The following is a 20,722-nucleotide window of genomic DNA, read 5'->3' as shown; positions in this document are numbered from 1 at the left end:
TGGCTGGTGAAAGAATCTAATTTAAATCTACAAATAATACATATACAATATGTACACGACATTGTAGTCACACACACACACACATATATATATATATATTGATGACTATTGATGTATTATTTGTAGATTTAAATTTGATTATTTCAGTCTCTCTCTCTCTCTCTCTCTCTCTCTCTCTCTCTCTATATATATATATATATATATATATATATATATATACACACACACACACACACACACACACACACACACAGACCATAGTTGTTCTTGTAGTTGGTGTTGTTTCCAAAACATCAGACAGGTCATCTGGGGTTTTCTGTTATGCAGTGGTCAGTACCATCCAAAAGTGCTCCAGGAAAGGACAACCAGTGATCCAGGTAACAGGGTCATGGGCACCTAAAGCTCACTGATGCGGTCCGATCCATGGAGTCTCACACAGACACACAACTTACAGAACATAAAGGATCTATTGCTAATGGCCTCTCATTTGAGAGGTCTTGAGGAGTCCATGCCTCAAATGGTCAGATCTGTTGTGGCGGCACGAAGAGAATGTACTCAATATGAGGTACTAATGTTATGCTAATTCGTGCAGTTTTGAGAAAAATGAGAAATACATAGATTTTATTCCATCATTTTGGAGCCTTTCTATGGGCCCATTCACTTTATGTAAAAAAGTGAAAAACGGCCATACATGGTTTTTGCCGAACAGCAGTGATATTGTAGTGATTTATCCAGATAGCGCTGCAAATAAAAAATGATCCAATAAGCTTAAATTTTCTGATGGCAAGAGAGGTCCTAAGAGAAGTCCAACTTACTAATATCTAATATGGTAATATAGGCAACCAATGACCATCAGATATATATATAAGAATGTATAATTAGACTATAAACAAGTATAATTACAATATGAAAGTATAAAGTATATATACACCTTGTATGAATTTCTAACAATACCAATTTGACACAGTCCTCTGATTATATACAAAAACGAACATTATTCCTTTTAGGGTTGGTTTTAGGTTTTGGGTTAAAGTCAAGGTTAGGGATTTGCTTCAAGTTCATACTTTATAAACTTCAGTGATGCACGTCAGTTATATATTCAGATATTTAGTTAAAGACATTTTTTAAAGACCTTCATTGATGTTATCCATTTTTATTACTTATGTCATTTTCATACTTTTATACACATTTTTTGTACTAATAACAAACTGTGTGTTGTTTTGTTAAGAAATAGGTGTGCCGAAAAGTAGATTTAATTGGAAAATAAAGTAATTATTGTAAAACAATAAATTAATAATACTTTTTAAATGTTTACGTAAATGTTTGCTTAAAAAAACACTGAAGCACTACATTCAACTTTAAAATTGATACATTTCAGTATTATCTTCAGACTCATGGACATAAACACTGTTTAATCGTGATCAGTACGGCAAAGTAAAAGTCTCAAAAATGGACAGCGACCTATGGACCCTCTGAACGGAAAATGGCCTTGAATAAAATGCCATGACGTCATTATCAGTATTATTTTAGCCCTTAGAACAAGAGCTGGGAATAAACTTCATGGCCAAATCTAGGAGGAGAGGCGGGGCTTATTGGAATGCGGGGAAGAGGGCGTGACCCTTTCTGTCTCTCCTTATGACGCACATTTTAGCAACCAGTTTACTGAACATGGTATTTCCCCCAAAGTTGATTCTGCCAGGTTTGTATTACAGTGTGTTTTATATGAAGCCTCTTCAGCATTTATTTACTCAGCCTTTACCAAACCATGTCAGTTCCCTCCGGTCACAATCTCTTCTGCAAAGGAGACCTGACCCAAAAAAAACACATACAGTGTTGATATGACACACAGCAGGACCACAAGACACAGTTTGTGCAGAAGACATCAGCAAAAAACACTGGCAAAGTAGTCTATCATACCTTAAAACCATATGACAGTTTAAATCCAGATAGAAATACAAGGTACTTCAGCTATCTGCGAAAGGCCTGGAGTGTGTGCCAACAAGGAGCTTTGTTAGGAGGTTATCTCGTATTACTCAAGAAGACTAAAGGGTTAAACTGGGCTGGAGTTATACCATCACATCTTACATATTAAGTGAGATGTGATGGTATTACTCCAATAAAGTATTCCACTTTTTTAAAAAGCAGTTTCAGTAAAGTGCAGTCACTACCAGCAACAAATGTTTAATAGTGGTAAAACGTTTCTTTGACGTTACTAGAATCACCACAAGGTGGCGACAGTATCAAAAGTTTGGAAAGTGGACCAGGCCCTGGGCCCTCAGCTGAGGATACAGTATGTGTATATCATATATATTTATCATAAGTATCTTTAGAGAAAATGTAAGTTTTAGTTTGAGTCCTTTTAGTCAGATTTAAATAAATTCAGAAACAAATGAATAAATAAAGCTGAATAAATAATAAGACAGCAGGTAGTGTGTGTGTGTGTGTGTGTGTGTGTGTGTGTGTGTGTGTGTGTGTGTGTGTCGCACTGCTCCAGGGGCAGTTTCAAAATGGGGTTTCGGGTTCATCCACTATTCCTTGCTGTGTTCTTGTGTTCTCCTCGTGTATGCATGGGTTTTGGCTAAGTGCTCTGGTTTCCTCCTACCTCCCAAACACATATGACTGGTGAATTGGCTGTGCTAATTTCGCACTTCAGTGGATGTATATAGTACCTTACGATGGACTGTGGGGTTCAAGTGGGTATCCCACTTGTGGATTATTTAAAAAAAAAAAGTTCAGTGGTGAGTTTCTGCTCAAACACACTGGATCACTTAATTGCTAGTTTTAGTAGGTGTGGTAGAGCAGGGAAATCAACAAACTCCAGGCCTTCAGGATCAATTATATTATTATATTATTATATATACATATATATATATAGCTTTGTATAATATATAGCTTTTTCTGTATGAATTGGGTATGAAGTTTTACATGATCTACATCAACCATTGGTCAAACTACTTAGGTCCCACCTTCCCATTTGCCAGCATTGGTCTACATGTACCTGCTGCTACATCTAACATTGGTAAATCTGCTTAGGTCCCGCCTTCTCATTTGCCAATATTGGTCTACAAGTACCTGTTGCTGCAACAGCCTTTGGTCAACAGCGTTTGGTTTTCTTTTCTACCACAGTTGATTGACCATAGACTAAAAATGCCTAAACGCAAATATCAATAAACACAAAAGTTTGTTTTTACATGATGTTTTATTGCATTGATATATATATATATATATATATATATATATATATATATATATAGAGAGAGAGAGAGAGAGAGAGAGAGAGAGAGAGAGAGATTTTATGGCTATTTATTAGTCTTAGATTATTCATTAGTCTTAAATTAGTAAATGTTGACATGACATATTAACATATTTAACTCTCACCTGCCCCCACACATTTACACTGCCACGGCACAACAACTTGAAGCACCCCAGCCACACAAATCCTAACCACCATGGGTGCCCACTTGTCTCCAGTGTCCTCTTTTTAAAAAATTAATCAAAAGATAGTCTCCCTACGTAACATATTCTTACTGGTGAGTTGCCAACTAGTCCAAAATAACATAAGAACATACAAGGAAGCATTTGCTAAACATCTCCATGTTATTGCAGGAGTGAGGTCAGCTTTAGAGGTGTAACTCATTAAGCAGCAACCAGCAAATAAAATGCTGTGAAAATGCACAATACGTCTCTGAAACTGGATGTGAGAAAAGCTGCTCTGACTAAACTAACCTGGATGCCGAGCTAATAAGCAGGTTCCACAACTGAAGGCCTAGTGCTTCGTCATTCCACAAGCTGGGGAAGGAAACAGCTAAAAATCAGGCTGATCTTCATTCCGTGCTTCATTCTTTCTCTCATTCGGCTCAGAGCTCGAAGATGGATGTGATGAACTTTTCAGTGCTGTGAGCAAGAAGAGAGCGCTCTCATAAAACTGATCCAAGCAAATGATTGAGGGTTTTATTGGCTGTTTACTGGCGTTCAGACTGATATATAAAATTCAGTGCACCTAAGAAAGTGGAACTTAAAATCTTATTCTAAAAGCTGCTTATCTGGGGCCAGTTTCCCAACAGCATTATGATATTCACGAGAGATGCAGAGGGTGTGATCAGTGTGATGATTTAAAAAAACAATACAAAAAGTGGTGATGCAAAATTTAAGCACACAGGTTTTCTTAACTTTTCCTTGAGGAAGCCCACTATTATTGAGCAGTGATCATCCAATACCTGGTTTATCTAAGCAATACTTTTGAGTTATTAATAAGTTCAATCATGAGTGCTGCTGGTGAAACCAACCAAGTCTATGTGTCTTTCTTAGTAGCATACGTATGTGTTGTATAGTGGTTTTATTGTCAAGAGGAATGCTGTTAGGCAGTTTGCTTAGGTGCCTAACCATCTTTACTCTCATTACTTTTACCATCACTACTATAATTATATTAGTTATCCTATATTATGATTATCATTCAACTCAATTCAATTTTATTTATATAGCACCTTTTACAACATCCGGGTCCGAGCCTCTTTTGAGCAAGCTGGTGGCAATAGTGGCAAGAGAAAACTCTCTCAGGTCGAGAGGAAGTAACTTTGAGAGGAACCAAGACTCAAAAGAGGAACACATGCTCCTCAGGTTGACACCGGATCATAATATGTGAGTGAGAATGATAAAGTCCATGCAGGTAAACAGTCAGAAGCATAATCACGCAGTGAGGTGAGGATGAATCAATGCAAGACGCCAGAGCAGGACAGCGGGTAGGATTATTTTGATTATTATATTATGATATTAAGAGTATTTATAAACAGTTCAGACCAGAAGAGGATGAGCTTGGTTCCTCCCAAGCTTTCTTCCTCCAGCTACGAGGGAGTTTTCCCTTACCACGGTTGCCCTTGGTGAATGTGAAACCTGAGGACAAAACTTTCTGATTCCCATTTGGGCTATTCATACATACCCCCTATTGGCATGTTAGCTGGGTAAGCATTTTTGCACATTACAGAACATTTTCCAGTGCATTTTTTTGACTACATTATTTAATGATTCAAATACATGTATAACGTCATAGTATACTCATTATAATATTTTTTTCCACACTATACAGGCTGAACAGACATGAGAAATACAAGGCAATTAACACTTGACATCACATAGTAGGCATTGAAGATTTTCTGTCGATTTCTGATGTCTTCTGCTGTTCTTTACAAAGATAACTAATTTAGCCAAATACAAAATAAATAAAATAAACTAATCTTTTAAAAACACTTTGAAATTCCTATATTTTAACCAGGCTCTATTCAATGATCAGACTCTTGGTTTTGGGGCTTGTGCAGTAAATTTTTATTTAGCAAGCATGCGATTAAAGTTACATACCTGAGCTAAAAACCAAATAATGTAGATCTGCTACAGCTAAGAGTGCAAATATGGAACCTGGTTCAAGACCTTCTTGGTGAAAGTTCTTCTGCTGTCATTATTTACTTGGTGTTGGTGACAAAACTAAGAAGAAAGAAGACCTTATTCTGGGAGGAATTCTCAATGATAGCATTATCACAGGGCATAATCTCTCTATGAAATGACAGGCATGTCTTGTTGGTTTCGAGGCGTATTACAACTTTTCCTCATAGTTCTTATCTGTGACCATGTATCTTCAATCTCCAAACTGAAACCAACTATTCTAGTCTAGTGTCTGTAGCAACTTTCCATTCTAGCCATAATGATTAGAATTAGACTTTAGGTCATTTTTTATCAAAAATTCTATTCAATACAAAAAAAGCCCATGTCCACTGTGGATTCAATTATTAATGATTACATTATGGTGAGTCCCTGTGTATTTATGTGTGCTGACCACCCTGTGAAAGTTGTTAAGCGTGTGAACACTTTTCCGAAGAAAAGCTGATTGGCCAGTTACACAAGTCAAGGCAGACTGAGGTCTAGCACAGTTGTAACACACCTAATTCAACTCACATGTTAATTACTAGGGTTAGTAGGAATGTTTGAGCAGAAATATCGCAAAACTGTTCTCGACACCAGGATCAGAATTGACGACCCCCATTCAGAAATGGACTGTTGGTAGAAAGAAGGGATAAAACATTGAGTAATTGATTGAGCATTGAACAAACTTGATCTGTATGCAAAATGCTTTAATATATAGAGAAGAGGGAAGATCATTTGTCTTTGATGATGATGTCACATCAAAGATGATGTAAAAATTATATCAGAAAGATCCATTATTAATTATAATGGGACCAAATACTGAGAATTGTCCAGTAATTTGCCACAGTAGCAAGAGAGCAATAGAGGACACCTGCTTAATCGTTGTTTCTTCTGAAATCAAGGATAATTAAGAGCATTGCTGTGGGCATTTGATTGCATTCAGCGACAAGGGCTTTAGTAAGGTCAGGATGTTGGACAATTACCACCCCACCTCATCCCCAACTGCCCAACTCATCCCAGAAGTATTCGATTGGGCACCATCTATCATTCCAGTAAACACAGTTCCACTGCTCCACAGCTCAATGGTAGAGCGCTTTTCAGCCCAGGCCTGGCATTAGACATGGTGCCAATAGGTTTATGTTCATCTGCTCCAGAGAGTCCTATTGTTTTGGTGGTACTTCTCTACAGGGACTAGACAAGCTGTGTGTGTGCATTTGCACATCTGAGCATTGAACAAACTTGATCTGTATGCAAAATGCTTTAATATATAGAGAAGAGGGAAGATCATTTGTGTTTGATGATGATGTCACTTCCTAAAAATTATATCAAAAAGATCAAACCATTATTTTTTATAGTGGGACCAAATCCTGAGAATTGTCCAGTTATTGGCCACAGTTGCAATAGAGCAGGCAGAAGGCAGTAGGGGTTGGCCTGCATTTACCTGAAAACATCTAGATTCAGCTATTGCTATTATATGATATGAGATATTATATAAGCTTTCTCCTAAAATGGGTCCAATCAATGTCTAGTAAATCCACCAAGCCTGAATTTCTGGAACCCTTGGCTGCAGTTTTGTTTTGTAGGCCTTCTGTCTGTACAGTACTGCTCCATTCAGTGTGGGGGCCAATCACCCTCCAAGCTACTCTATTACAGGCCAGCCCTTGTTCCCCATGAGACTGTAATAAAACGCTGCTGAAACTAGAGGCACTTTTTCTCCTGGTTGAAAAGCCAGTCACGCCACCAACCTACATCCCACCGCCACCTCTTTTACCTCTTCTTTTTTTACCTCTTTTGCTCTTCCTTTGAAACAGCTTTACTTCCACAAGTAAGTGAGCAAATTCTCACAGCTGACCAATGCGCACTCCTGGGGTTTTGATTTTTGGACTGGTCTTGGCACCTTGTGGTTGGATTTTGGACCTGACGAGCACTGTAGCGCCCAGCTGGCGAACTGTCCAACATATCACAGGACAACCTCAAGATCTGGTGCTGCAACAAGGATTATGGGACATATGCAGGACCTTCACAACATCCAGAAACATCTACTGCAACCAACAGGACAGCGAATACTTTGCCAACCGAGTGGTTACGACTGGCCAAAAGCTGATGGTGACATCTCTGGTCATGAACATGATGGGTCTGGTTGTGGTAGCAGCTGGAGTAAAGTGTTGGAGCAATAGACCACCAGACTGGACTGTGACTGGCATCGGCGGCTTTCTGATTTTCTTCTCAGGGACTCTTACCCTCATCCCCATTGCCTGGTTTACCCACATGCTTTACGAGATCAAATCCCCTTCTTCAGATGTCCATGTTGGTTACTGCATCGTGCTGGGCTACATGGGGGGTCTCATGGAAGTTCTTGGCGGGGGCGCCATGTTTGCTGGAATACGTAAATGTTGTGGTGGACTGAACCGTGGGGAGAAGCGCAGCATGGATTCGTTTGGGGCAGCCGTGGCTCCGGGGGTCAACAGGAACTGGAGCAGCACAAACCGGGATCCATATCCTAGAGATTCACCCCAGGACAACCAGGATGAAGCCAGCTCTCCACAAAGGAGTCAAGAGAATGGACGGGTCAACACATCGTATAGTCACTATGCTGATTTATGAATGAGAAGAAAGGTTTAAATGATTATGTAAAATATTAGTAGATATTATATTATTTTGTGGCTTTAAGATACACTGTATGGACAAAAGTATTGGGACATCTTCTCAATCATTGTTTCTTCTGAAATCAAGGATATTTAAAAAGAGTTTCTCCTGCTCTTGTTGGAGTAACTGTCTCGACTGTCCAGGGAAGAAGGCTTTGTACTAGATTTTAGAGCATTGCTGTGAGCATTCGATTGCATTCAGCGACAAGGGCTTTAGCAAGGTCAGGATGTTAGATGATCATCACCTCACCTCATCCCCAACTTCCCAACCCAGAAATATTCGACTGAGCACCATCCATCATTCCAGTAAACACAGTTCCACTGCTCCACAGCTCAATGGTAGAGCCTGGCATTAGTCATGGTGCCAGTAGGTTCATGTTCAGGTTCATCTGCTCCAGAGAGTCCTATTGTTTTGGCAGTACTTCTCTACAGGGACTAGACAAGCTGTGTGTGTGTGTGCATTTGCACATCTGAATTAGCAATGGGTGTAACTTAAAGTAGTTGGACGCATTCATTTGAAGGCATGTCCATAAACATTTGGAAATGTAGTGTATTATCTAATGTCATCAATAAATTATCTTGTGGCCACTCCACATGTAACATCCTATGTAACGAGATACTATATCCATGTAAGATTTTAACCTATATATTAGTTCATGCCTCATTCCCACCCACTGTGACACACAGTTTAATGTAGTGTAGTTACATTTAGTTTAGTTCCCTTTAATATATAATCTTGTTCCTTTAGTGTATTTTTTGTGACCTCAATATATTATCTGGTGGGATCGCCCTATTAAAAACATTCACCATGTCACCTTAGGGCCTCTGTGTGAATCTATTTAACTAGATCAAATTTCCATGCTACATTTGAGCCCAGGTTAGTTTGTGCTTCACTACTTTGTGCTTAGTTTAGTGTAATTTAATGTGATGGTACAGGTTGGTGAACGCAGCATTAGTGTTCAACTCAGTGTACAATCCAGCACTCTCCTAACTGAGAAAATTTCAGATTTCACCCATTTTCCTTCTACTGAACTGAAGAACGAGAAAATAAAGGCCTTCACTTGCTCGTGGACTTTCCCTTAATTACGTTTCTGTAATGGAAGAATGGGTCCACAAGATACATTCAGGCCACTAGTGGCTATAGGATAATATATGAACATCAGCCATGACATTAGCACCACTGACAGCTGACGTGAAAAATATTGATAATCCTCTACATCTATCATCTGTCAAAAGGTGAGGATAAATAAGCAAGCATGAGAATCTGACAAGCACCAAGCTAGATATGGCTAGATAACCAAAACATCAGGCAGGTCTTGTGTTTTTTGTGCTATGCAGTGGTCAGTACCTAACAAACGTGGCCCAAGAAAGGACAACCTGTGCTAAGCTAATCGATGCAAATCATGGAGGCCCCACCTCACAACGTCCAGAACTAACTTGAAGGACCTGCTGCTAACATCTTAAAGCCAGATCCCTCAGGACTCCTTTACAGGTCTTGTAGAATGGTCTGACCTGTTGTGGAAGCCCGAAGGAGACCTACTCAATATTAGGCAGGTGGTCCTAATGTTATGGGTGATCGGTGTATATTCTATTATGGCCACTAGAAACTTCCTTTGTGGCCTCAATATATTATCTTGTGGACATGTCCTATTAAAAACATCCACCATGAGACTTTAGGGGCTCTGTATGAATCCATGTGTAGTTTGGGCCTCACGCCATCCTGCGTTTTGACGCACAGCCTGGTTTGGAGCTTGGTTTTGTAACTTGGCATGGAGCTTAGTGTGGCACTACTGGTTTGTGGACACAGGCAGTGAGATAGCATCATTAAAGTGACAACAAACCGAAAGTGTGGAGGTGTTTTATTGCTTTGCTTCTGCTGCTGTTATGAAAGAGCTGTAAAACAGAACTGGGTGATCCTCCTCCAGGTCAGCGCTCTGGAAGCTCTTGAGAAAATGCTTTTCCTTGTTTTTCGGAAAGAGACAGAGAACAGAGCTGAATGGCCAGTGGTGGACCTCCAACCCAGCTGTCGAAACTGCGCGCTGAGAGTATTTGGCTATTACGCGCCACACCCCCACCCTCCCTGCGCAAGGATCCTCCCCAAGTTTCTGCCTCGTGTTGACTTAAAACCACCTGCGCGGGACGCTTCTCGCTTCCTCCTGTTTTCTTCTGTGTGCCTAAAGCCTACGAGCCTGAGCTGAGCTCCAGAGCAATGCGCACCCCGGGCATCATCATCTTCGGCCTGGTTCTGGCTCCGTGCGGCTGGATCCTGGACCTGACCAGCACGGTGGCGCCCAACTGGCGCACCCTGGCCAACCTGGCCGGCCAGTCGAGCGACACGGTGCTCAACCAGGGCATCTGGGACATCTGCAAGAGCTTCACCACGTCCAGCTCGGTGACGTGCAACCTGCGCTCCACGGACAACGTTTACTTCAGCAACCAGATCATCCCCGTCGCGCAGGGCATGATGGTCGCCTCGCTCATCGTGACCCTGATCGGCCTCGCGGTGGTCACCCCCGGGGCGCGCTGCTGGCGAGACCGCCCGCCCCGCTGGCCCCTCACGTCCTTTGGGGGCGTGCTGATCTTCTGCTCGGGCGTGCTGACCATCATCCCCATTGCGTGGTACACGCATGTGCTGCCCTCGCTCAACACGACCACGACCTTCTCCAACCCGCAGAGCCCGAGCATCACCGTGGGCTACTGCATCGTGCTGGGCTACATCGGGGGCATCATGGAGGTGCTGGCCGGCGTCGTGCTCTTCGTGGGCGTCTGCAGGTGCTGCGGTGGGAAGAACCGCGGGGAGAAGCCCAACTCCGCCGCACTGGCCAGACCCACCACCACAACCACAAGGCCAGCGCCGAGACCCTACCCGCGCGTCAACGTGCCGAGCGTCTCCACCCGCAGCAGCTCCAGCGCGCCGTACTCCAGACGCTCGCTCGACGACGACCTGGACGACTTCCCCAGAGCAAAGGCCCGCGACAAAGGGTCTGTGAACCCCTCCTTCAACGCCAGACCCTACGACGCTGATCTGTGAGACGCACGGACGGGGTGTATGTGGAGTGTGTGTGGCGAGGTGCAGAGGTGGGTAGAGAAGTGACCTACTAGAACCTGATGGTTTTCTTGTTAGTGGGACCTGGCTTAAAAACCAGACACCATTACAAACCCCTCAGGAACCAACAGAAACCTTTAAACCCAGTGAAAGTTGTTGGGAATTAGATATGAAGAAGGGAGCTAGTAGGAAAAAGCAGGTTCCTCGCACATATTCAGTACTGTACAATGGTTTTGGGCATCAGGGGTGTCGTATCGGGTGCTTAGGGGGGTTAAGAGATTCTAAGAGGCCTCTGACTGACAGGGGCTCTAAAATATATCACCATTATCTTTCCATGGAGCCTAAAATCCCTGGCAGCACCTCTGGCCTCAACCTGTTGCATGGATTTGCATGGTTTAAATGCAGCATCTGACCTAATATAATGAAGTTAGCCACGTTAGCCAATCCAGGTAGCTTTGAGTGATGCCATAGAAGAACTACTTGCGGATTTATGAGGAGCTATATCTTCTATATGCTCTTTTACAAAAGTGGTTCCTCTGTGGCATCACTCAAAGAACCCCTTGTAGCACCTTTTATTGTTTAAATATACCAAAAAGTAAAAGGTGTTCTTTCCCATGTGGATAACACTTGAGATATTCTGTAGACACTTCGTTATTTCCACACCTGGTGTTTTCATACAGGCTGTAATTTTAGCTTCTGCCCATTTAAATTTGACACAGGATGTTTTTTTATTCGCTGTTACACTCCTCCCGTGTCCGATTTCAGATTGTGACGTGCTGAAACAGACCTGATTGCATCAAGCTCATATTATGTCACTCTGTGAAGAACGTGATCACGCTCCATCACATTTAATTGTATATAATCAGCATGTATTAACTCAGGTGTGAATCAGCTTCTCAGACAGCTGTAATAAAATTCATACAGGATCATGTGAAATGTCGTCTAGGTCTAGTTTCTCAAAGAACACCTTTTTATTATAGTGTAAATAATAAGAGGGGTAAGATGTACTGGAGAGATAAAGACGCCATGCAAAATCGATCAAATATAGACCCAAGAGAACCGTCACCATCTTCTCCAGCAGAGCTTTAATCAGCATGAATCTGAACCCAGTGTGAAAGGCTAAATCAAAATTAGGAACAAAGTAGGTTCCTAAATCTGCTTGAGCAGCAGTAAAAGGAAATGGCGTCAAAACCATACTGAATTAAATGGACCTGAGTGGGTGAACTAATCACTGTCCACCTCTGCCATACTGCCTCCCTAAACACCACTGTCATGTGTGCATGTCCCATCGAACTGCTAAACCCTTAATCTGAAGGTTCCTTAGATGATCTGTTAAACCTGAATGACTGTTTACAGCTGCTCGACCAGCAGCTCTCCTCCTGCACTGACGGTTTGAAGAAGGGACTCCAACAGTGGCCAGTATGAAGGACTGAAAGGTCATGCTGTGAAGGACATCAGTGAATTCCAACCACAGTAGAGTCTTGGAGTCTGTTCATTTGAGAACCTGGACTATCGAATCAGATTCTTGTTATTTATTTTGTAAAAGAATCAAATGAGCCTCTCTTTACAGATGAAGTATAACAGCCTCTTAATCAGGGAGTAATTCTACTGTATTTATGTGCTTGTATTTGTATCATTTGTGCCTCACTGAGAAGGAACATCTGGTAGACTTAGCTGTGACCAAATCTGAGACCAGTTGCTGTTATTGACCTGGTTTCGTCTGTAATGCCAAGATCACATGATGTTTAACACTGGGTGACTTTGCGGCATTCCTGTGATGCTTGAAGTTTGAACTTTGTAAATATATGTTTTAAAATTTTGAGCCACTTGGACAAACCCTCATCTCTGTATATTCATGTTTTACACTGTAAATACAAATATTAAACCATAACATGCATTTGGCTTTTCATTCTAGTTCATGTGGAGAGATGTTGCAGTGTGATTTCAGGGGATTAGTGTTGCTCAAGACAAGAAAAGGAGCAGGAACCATTCGACGTGGTGAATCCAGGGCGACAGGTTTGGCTGGTCCTGTTGGTGTGTACCTTGAGTACTGAGGAAAGTATGCCCAAGTTGTGCAAACACAGAACTTGACGGCGGTTTTGGCCTGTTGACTGGCAATTGGAGTCAGCTTGTAGATTGTTCCATGTTACTGAATGTGTGATTTGACTAAAGATATGCTATGTGTTCAAATGTCTGTGGACACACCGACAGCTTGTCTAGTCCCTGTAGAGAAGTACTGGCAGTAGAGTAGGACTCTCTGGAGCAGATAAACATGAACCTATTGGCATCATGTCTAATGCCAGGTGTGGGCTAGAGGGTTATAAAGCCTCCCAGAAATTGAGCATTGAACTGTGTTCTCTGGAAAGATGGATGGTGCTCCATCCAATACTTTTAGGATGAGTTGGAGAGTTGGGGATGAGGTGGGGTGGTGATCGTCCAACATCCTGAACTCACTAACTGTCCTGACACTGTCCTAAATGCAACCAGATTCTGACAGTAATTCTCCCAAATCTAGTAGAAAGCCTTCCCTGGATAGTAGAAACGGTTACTCCAATAAAAGCAGGAAACTCTTTATCAATACCTTTGATTTTTTTTTCCATAAAATGAATGGATAAATGGTTTAAAGTGAGACTGTATATGCACAGCAATCTACAGGCACAGATTTACAGTTACTGTTGGTGTATATAAACCCTGGGAGTCGCTCAAACACTTCTCAAATTCACCACAGGCAATACAGTGTTGACATTGTAAACATATCACATGTTAAGAAGGTGTTAATCTTGATTTACTGTCACACATTACACTGATCAACCATTATATTAAAATCACCTGCCAAACATTATACAGCCCCTCCTCGTGAAGCCAAAACAGCACTGACCCGTCGAAACACGAACTCCACAAGACCTCTGAAGAGGCGTCCTGTGATATCTGCCACCTAGAAGTTAAAAGCAGACCCTTTAGGTGCTGTAAGCTGTGAGGTGGGGCTTACATGGATCACACCAATGAGCCTTAGGTGACCATGACCCTGTCGCAGATAGGAAGGTACTTACCACTGCACACCACAAAAACCCAGTAAGACCTCCCATTTTGATGCTATGACCCAGTTGTCCAGCTTCAAGAGTGTTTTACGGATACATATAAATGGATCTACTCTACACATTAACATATATATGAATACATTTTGCATATTGCTTTTATTATGATGTCCATCATTTTACAGTCACATTCAGCTCTATTCATCATCAGCTAATTATCTGTGATGGCATAATTATCTGTGATGAACATGCCAAAGACTAGTACAGTGGGGGAAAAAAAAGTATTTAGTCAGTCACCAATTGTGCAAGTTCTCCCACTTAAAAAGATGAGAGAGGTCTATAATTGACATCATAGGTAGACCTCAACTATGAGAGACAAAAGAAAAAAAAAAAACTGAAAATCACATCATCTGATTTTTAAAGAATTTATTTGCAAATAATGGTGGAAAATAAGTATTTGGTCAATAACAAAAGTTCATCTCAGTACTTATATGTTATATATCCTTTGTTGGCAATGACAGAGGTCAAACATTTTCTGTAAGTCTTCACAAGGTTGGCCCCATTCCTCCATGCAGATCTCCTCTAGAGCAGTGATGTTTTGGGGCTGTCAGCGGGCAACACAGACTTTCAACTCCCTCCAAAGGTTTTCTATGTGGTTGAGATCTGGAGACTAGCTAGACCACTCCAGGACCTTGAAATGCTACTTACGAAGCCACTCCTTTGTTGCCCTGGCAGTGTGCTTGGGATCATTGTCATGCTGAAAGACCCAGCCACGTTTCATCTTCAATGCCCTTGCTGATGGAAGGAGGTTTGCACTCAAAATCTTACAATACATGGCCCCACTCATTCTTTCATGTACACGGACCAGTCGTTCTAGTCCCTTTGCAGAGAAACAGCCCCAAAGCATGATGTTGCCACCCCCATGCTTCACAGTTGGTATGGTGTTCTTTGGATGCAACTCAGCATTCACTCTCCTCCAAACACAACGAGTTGTGTTTGTGCCAAACCTAATTTGGTTTCATCTGACCATAAGACATTCTCCCAATACTCTTCCGGAACATCCAAATGCTCTCTAGCAAACTTCAGACGCGCCCGGATATGTACTGGCTTAAGCAGGGGAACACGTCTGGCACTGCAAGATCTGAGTCCCTGGCGGCGGAGTGTGTTACTGACGGTAGCCTTTATAACATTGGTCCCAGCTTTCTGCAGGTCATTCACTAGGTCCCCCCATGTGGTTCTGGGATTTTTGCTCACCGGTCTTGTAATCATTTTGATCCCACGGGCTGAGATCTTGCGTGGAGCCCCTGATCGAGGGAGATTAGCAGTGGTCTTGTAGGTCTCCCATTTTCTGATTATTGCTCCCACAGTAGATTTCTTCACACCAAGCTGCTGCCTATTGCAGATTCAGTCTTCCCAGCCTGGTGCAGGTCTACAATTTAGTTTCTGGTGTCCTTCGACAGCTCTTTGGTCTTCACCATAGTGGTGTTTGGAGTGTGACTATTTGAGGTTTTGGGCAGGTGTCTTTTATACTGTTAACGAGTTCAAACAGGTGCCATTAATACAGGTAATGAGTGGAGGACAGAGAAGTCTCTTAAAGGAGAAGTTACAGGTCTGCGACAGCCAGAAATCTTGCTTGTTTGTAGGTGACCAAATACTTATTTTCCACCATTATTTGCAAATAAATTCTTTAAAAATCAGACAATGTGATTTTCAGAATTTTTTTTCTCATTTTGTCTCTCATAGTTGAGGTCTACCTATGATGTCAATTACAGGCCTCTCTCATCTTTTTAAGTGGGAGAACTTGCACAATTGTTGACTGACTAAATACTTTTTTCCCCCACTGTATATCAGAGTAATTTCCTACATTACACATTAGGATAACTTTTTGATTCCAAACTTGTGAACAGTATCAAGGTGTTGGACCTTACATCAATTTGATTTACCAGCCTTGCTGAAAGTGTTCAGATATGAAAAATACCAAGATTTATATCAACATGTCCTTATTGATGTGACTGCTTTTGCCCTTTATTGACAAGTAAAGAACCAAGCCATATAATAAAGGTGTTTATTAAGAAAAGAACACCGCAATAATGAAAAAAATAGATCAAATATGTTCCAATCCAACCCTCACTGGCTTCTTTCCTGACCAATTCTGCTCAAAGCATCAAACTTGAATACAGAGAACCATGCCATTCACATGCATTTTAAGTTGCTTTAATTACAGATGAACCAAAGTAAAGTTATATTTACTACGTTCCAAAGATGGTACGTGTTCATCATTCCAAGAAGTCAAACAACATGAGTCTTTTGAACTGGCCAGTCAGGTTTGAAGCTATATAAAGGACAAAGCACATCACTGAAATACTTGGCAATTGTAAGGGACTAGTCTCTGTAAATGCATCACATTTGTCTCCTTCCCACATCGTGCCACATGGTGAGTTTATCAGTATCATGTGTGCTTCCAATCACATGCAATGATCCAGTTTGTTGAGGCGGAGATGCTTTATACTTTTGGGCCCTTGTGTCCTGTTGTGAGAGATAATGAAAAAGATCTCAATTAAGTAAAAAATAATGATATCTGTATATGACAGATATATAAGACTAAGACAAAACACACTGTATAATCACCTACTGGTTTTATTCTACACTGCACAAAATATATCTTAGCAAGTCAAATCCTCTGAAATCTAATATAAGTATCTGATATTTCTCAGATATTAGATTTCTGAAAAAAAATATAGGATTATTCAACTGGTTTCCACTTATTCTGACTTGTTTTAAGCAGTTTTATCAACCAAGTACCTTATTTCACTGGGAGACAAATATGCTTGTCATTTTATGATAATAACAAAAACATCTTTAATCCTTAAATGAATCCCTAAATTAAGCAAAATGACCTGCCTTATGACTCTTTCAGTAGATAAAACCATTTAAAACAAGTAAACTAAATATAGAAAGTGTTAATTACTTTTACAGTATTTCTATAATAATCTCAAATTTAGACATATTGGATATTTAAACTAGATTTAAGAGAAATTCACTTGCTAAGATAAACTTATATACATACATTATATCTTAGTAAGTGAATTCCTCCAAATCTAGTATTTGTTATTTTCATTATTGTTAGATTGTTAAAATATTTACAAAAGATAATTCAACTAGTTTCTACTTATTTTTACTTGTTTTATGTAGTTTAACCTACTGGAAGTGTTTTATTCCACTAGCAGACAATTTTGCTTATTTGCTTAATTTAAGAAAGAATAGATAATAGAATTTCTGCTTCTGTCATAAAATGCCAAGCTAAAATAGTCTGTTAGTGGAATAAGACACCTAGTAGATAAAAATATAATATAAAAACAAAAGTAAAACAAGTAAACATATGTAGAAAAGTTAAATAACCCTATAATAGGGTTTCAACAATCCAACAACGAGGAATATCAGAGATTTATACTAGAATTAAGAGTAGTTCACTTGCTATTTCATTTTTGTATATATTTGTTTGCATAACTAAAATGATATCAGACATACTGACCAAAATTGCAATGATTCCAACTGTTCTATTACAAAAACATCCCATATTTCTAAAAGAGAACCACCAAAGTAAGACAAAACCCTGAAACACTGCAGACTGTGTGTGTATTTAAATTTCTTCTAAGACAATGGTTTGTTTGTGTTAAGCCTTCACCATGGAGCATGGAGGTCTTGTTTTGGCAATTAGACATCTGTGAAAAAAAAAAAAAAAAGAGCAAAACGAATATGTATCGAAATGCATCACAATGTGGAATCTCTGTATGGTCACACCCCTAAAACACAGGCAATTGCTAGGGCAGCACCGGCACACTGTGCTACATACATGCGCCTGATTTCATGTAGTGAGTCTGCATGTAAAAGTTTTGCCTAGGGCACCAAATATGCCCACGCTGTCACCGATTACAGTCATAGAGTACGTCATCACAAGTGCAGACGTACTGGTTTGATATCTTCTGAAATATTTGAAAGAAGAAGAAGAAGTTACTGAGCACCAACTAACCCGTTTCACCATGTGGAAAAGAAATGAAGTCTCCGTTCTTTTTCAACGAGTCCTTGGCATCATCTCCCCGGTTCCTGTGAATGTAGTTGAAATTAGGGGTTAAAACTATTACGCTTCATCATACTAATGGTACGATGCTCTTGCACTCCTTTTTGGGACAATTTTGGGTCCCAAAAAACCTTCCAATGCATGGTTTCTTAATGAATCATTTCTGAAAATCCTCCTGGATTAGTTAAAGGAGTTAAAGCTCCATTTCAATGAAAGGTTTTTTTCTACAGTCTTCAAAATAACGCAGCCAAAAAGGGCTGTTTGGAGTGTGAATGGACTTTAAAGTATTAGTTCAATGGTAGAGCATCGTTGCCTGCCTCTAGCTGGGGCTTGTTTATGCAGACAGGGGCGGCGGGAAACTCTGGGTAGCAGCCAAACGAGGTTCTTGTGGCTAAATTCAAGCATTTGCACCTGCATGTTTGTTCATTTCATGTTTATTATGCCTTTAGGTGCTTTTCTGTAATCATAGCACATTTACCGTCAGTAAGAAGCATGTTGGGTTCAGCGAATTTGCCCAGATTGTGCAGGAGTTAGACAAGCAACCCCAAACAAGGCATTCTGCCCAGTTTCACTATGAGGAGCAGAGGCAGACAGACAGGCAGGCAGGCACACAAGCAGAGAGACAGAGGAGAGAGAGAGACAGACTGATAGTCTGCCTGTGTCTGCCTCTCTCTGTGTCTGCCTCTCGGTCTGTCTCTCTCTCTCTCTCTGCCTGTGTACCTGCCTGCCTGTGTCTGCCTCTCTCGGTGTCTGATAGAGTGCGATAGACAGACAGACAGGCAGGCACACAGGCAGAGAGACAGAGGAGAGAGAGGCAGACACAGGCAGACTGTTAGAGAGTGCGATAGACAGACAGACAGGCAGACAAACAGAGAGAGTGAGAGAAGTAGGTAGGTAGAGAAAGACAGACAAAAATAGATACAGAGAGACATACAGACAGACAGAGGCAGACAGACAGAGGCAGAAAGAGGATCACACCTTCTTTTGGCTTTTCTCTTTTGTCGAAAATATGCAAACAGGAAGGCCAGGATGATGAGGCCACAAAGGACCCCCAGGCACCCCAATGTGAGTGGAACGGACAGGCCACCATTGACGGTCTCCCTGCAGGTGTCCCCCGTGTATCCAAGCAGACATTCACACGCTGGCAACCCATTCACCGTCACACAGTCCCCATGGCTATTGCACCGCTGAGCACTGCAGTCCATCACGCTCTGACCCCATCTGTCCTTCAGAGGGTCGGAGTTAGCAAGGCCAGACATGTCCCACTTTCTTCCTACAGCCCACTGAAAGCTCTACAAGGAGACAAAGTCACGTTAGGACGTTCAGAAAGAAGCAGCATTTACTTTCACTTACATTTCAGCTGGAAATCCATGAGCGGGAACAGATTCGCAACCAAACCAGGGCTTTCTCAAAGAGACGGACAATTACATATCACATCTGCGACCATTACAGGACTGCATTTCATTCTCAAAACTAGATCTACATCTAAATCACAATCTGGCAATCTCGGTCAGATCAACACACGGTCAACCTGCACCTTAGTCATGATTCTAGATAAATCACATTGGCCTACTTCATGACACAGCAAAAAAACAAAAAGTTCAAACAGCTACCCTCAATCTTACTGCGAACATCAACATACCTTCAGTGTCCCTCAATATCCCTTGGTCTGAAACTATGGCGCCAGCATAAATCAAGCATAAATCAACCATGAAACAAACTTGAGGCCAAACCTTATAAAAGCATTGGCTTGAATGTGCTTTGAATTGCACACTTAATACCTATACAATCATCAACTGGTCAATCAGGTTCAGCAAGGGGAGACCAAGCTCCCAAAGGTGCAAGTGAAGTACACGGCAGGTACACTATAAACATGCCAACATGCTATACTCACCAGTCCTCAAAGTGTAGGGTGTAGGGCCAGGACTGCCTCCAAACTACCAGGGAAAAGTCCAGGTGGAAGCTGGTGAACAGCAGGTTTTCCAGATCCTGCTTGAACTGAGCAAAGAGGCATGAAGAAAGAAAGAAGGAAAGAGTGAGGAAACAGAAAGCAGGTAAAACACAAGAGAGAACAAGAGTCAGAGAACAAGCCAAGTCTTGAATAGCTGTGAACAACTCTGAGCAGGAAGACTCCACAGCCAGAGCTCCCCTCCCTGTTCCAGCGGCCTTGTTGTTTGGCCTTTTTTCCACACCCGTATTGCGGCAACTGAGCTACAATTGGCTGATCGTATCCCTCGTCCTGCGATAGGATTGGCTAGATGGTGATCCTCAGCCGCGGTCCACCGTGCTGGTGGCGATCATGCAATAGGAGACGTGATACTACTTGCTAACCTCAGCGCAGGGAGGCGGGGCTGGTCTGAATTCTAGTGGGAAAAACCATCTCATTTCATCGCTGTGGGGCAGGCAGGGACCCACCCAACATACCTGCAGTCGTAGGTGAGCCTCTGAGCTAGACAAAGCTACCACATGTAGGGTCAGTGTGTTGTTTTTTGGGGGGACAACAAGG

The 20,722-nt window shown here is 41.5% G+C and overlaps 3 protein-coding genes across 3 annotated transcripts in view; 2 read left to right on the top strand and 1 right to left on the bottom strand.

Moving 5' to 3' along the window:
* The first annotated feature begins 7,266 nt into the window (after window positions 1-7,266).
* On the top strand, window positions 7,267-8,016 carry LOC140536411 (claudin-23-like). Its single transcript, XM_072658198.1, has one exon. It carries the CDS (start codon window positions 7,267-7,269, stop codon window positions 8,014-8,016), a length of 750 nt encoding a protein of 249 aa, XP_072514299.1.
* A 2,250-nt stretch (window positions 8,017-10,266) lies between these two features.
* Window positions 10,267-11,088, top strand: LOC140537083 (claudin-23-like). The gene has a single exon (XM_072659252.1). It carries the CDS (start codon window positions 10,267-10,269, stop codon window positions 11,086-11,088), a length of 822 nt encoding a protein of 273 aa, XP_072515353.1.
* A 5,167-nt stretch (window positions 11,089-16,255) lies between these two features.
* LOC140536410 (uncharacterized) overlaps window positions 16,256-20,722 on the bottom strand; it is a 31,750-nt gene continuing 27,283 nt past the window's right edge. Inside the window, exons 40-43 of the mRNA XM_072658197.1 lie at window positions 20,158-20,214; window positions 19,195-19,508; window positions 18,169-18,242; window positions 16,256-16,664 (exon numbers count right to left, since the gene is read on the bottom strand). Of these exons, the coding sequence (XP_072514298.1) occupies window positions 16,642-16,664; window positions 18,169-18,242; window positions 19,195-19,508; window positions 20,158-20,214 (468 nt within the window). The 3' untranslated portion in view covers window positions 16,256-16,641. The remainder of the gene's footprint in view (window positions 16,665-18,168; window positions 18,243-19,194; window positions 19,509-20,157; window positions 20,215-20,722) is intronic.

Source organism: Salminus brasiliensis, chromosome 16 (assembly GCF_030463535.1).
Source record: "Salminus brasiliensis chromosome 16, fSalBra1.hap2, whole genome shotgun sequence".
Taxonomy (NCBI): domain Eukaryota; kingdom Metazoa; phylum Chordata; class Actinopteri; order Characiformes; family Bryconidae; genus Salminus; species Salminus brasiliensis.
This window is presented reverse-complemented; position numbering and strand designations above follow the sequence as displayed.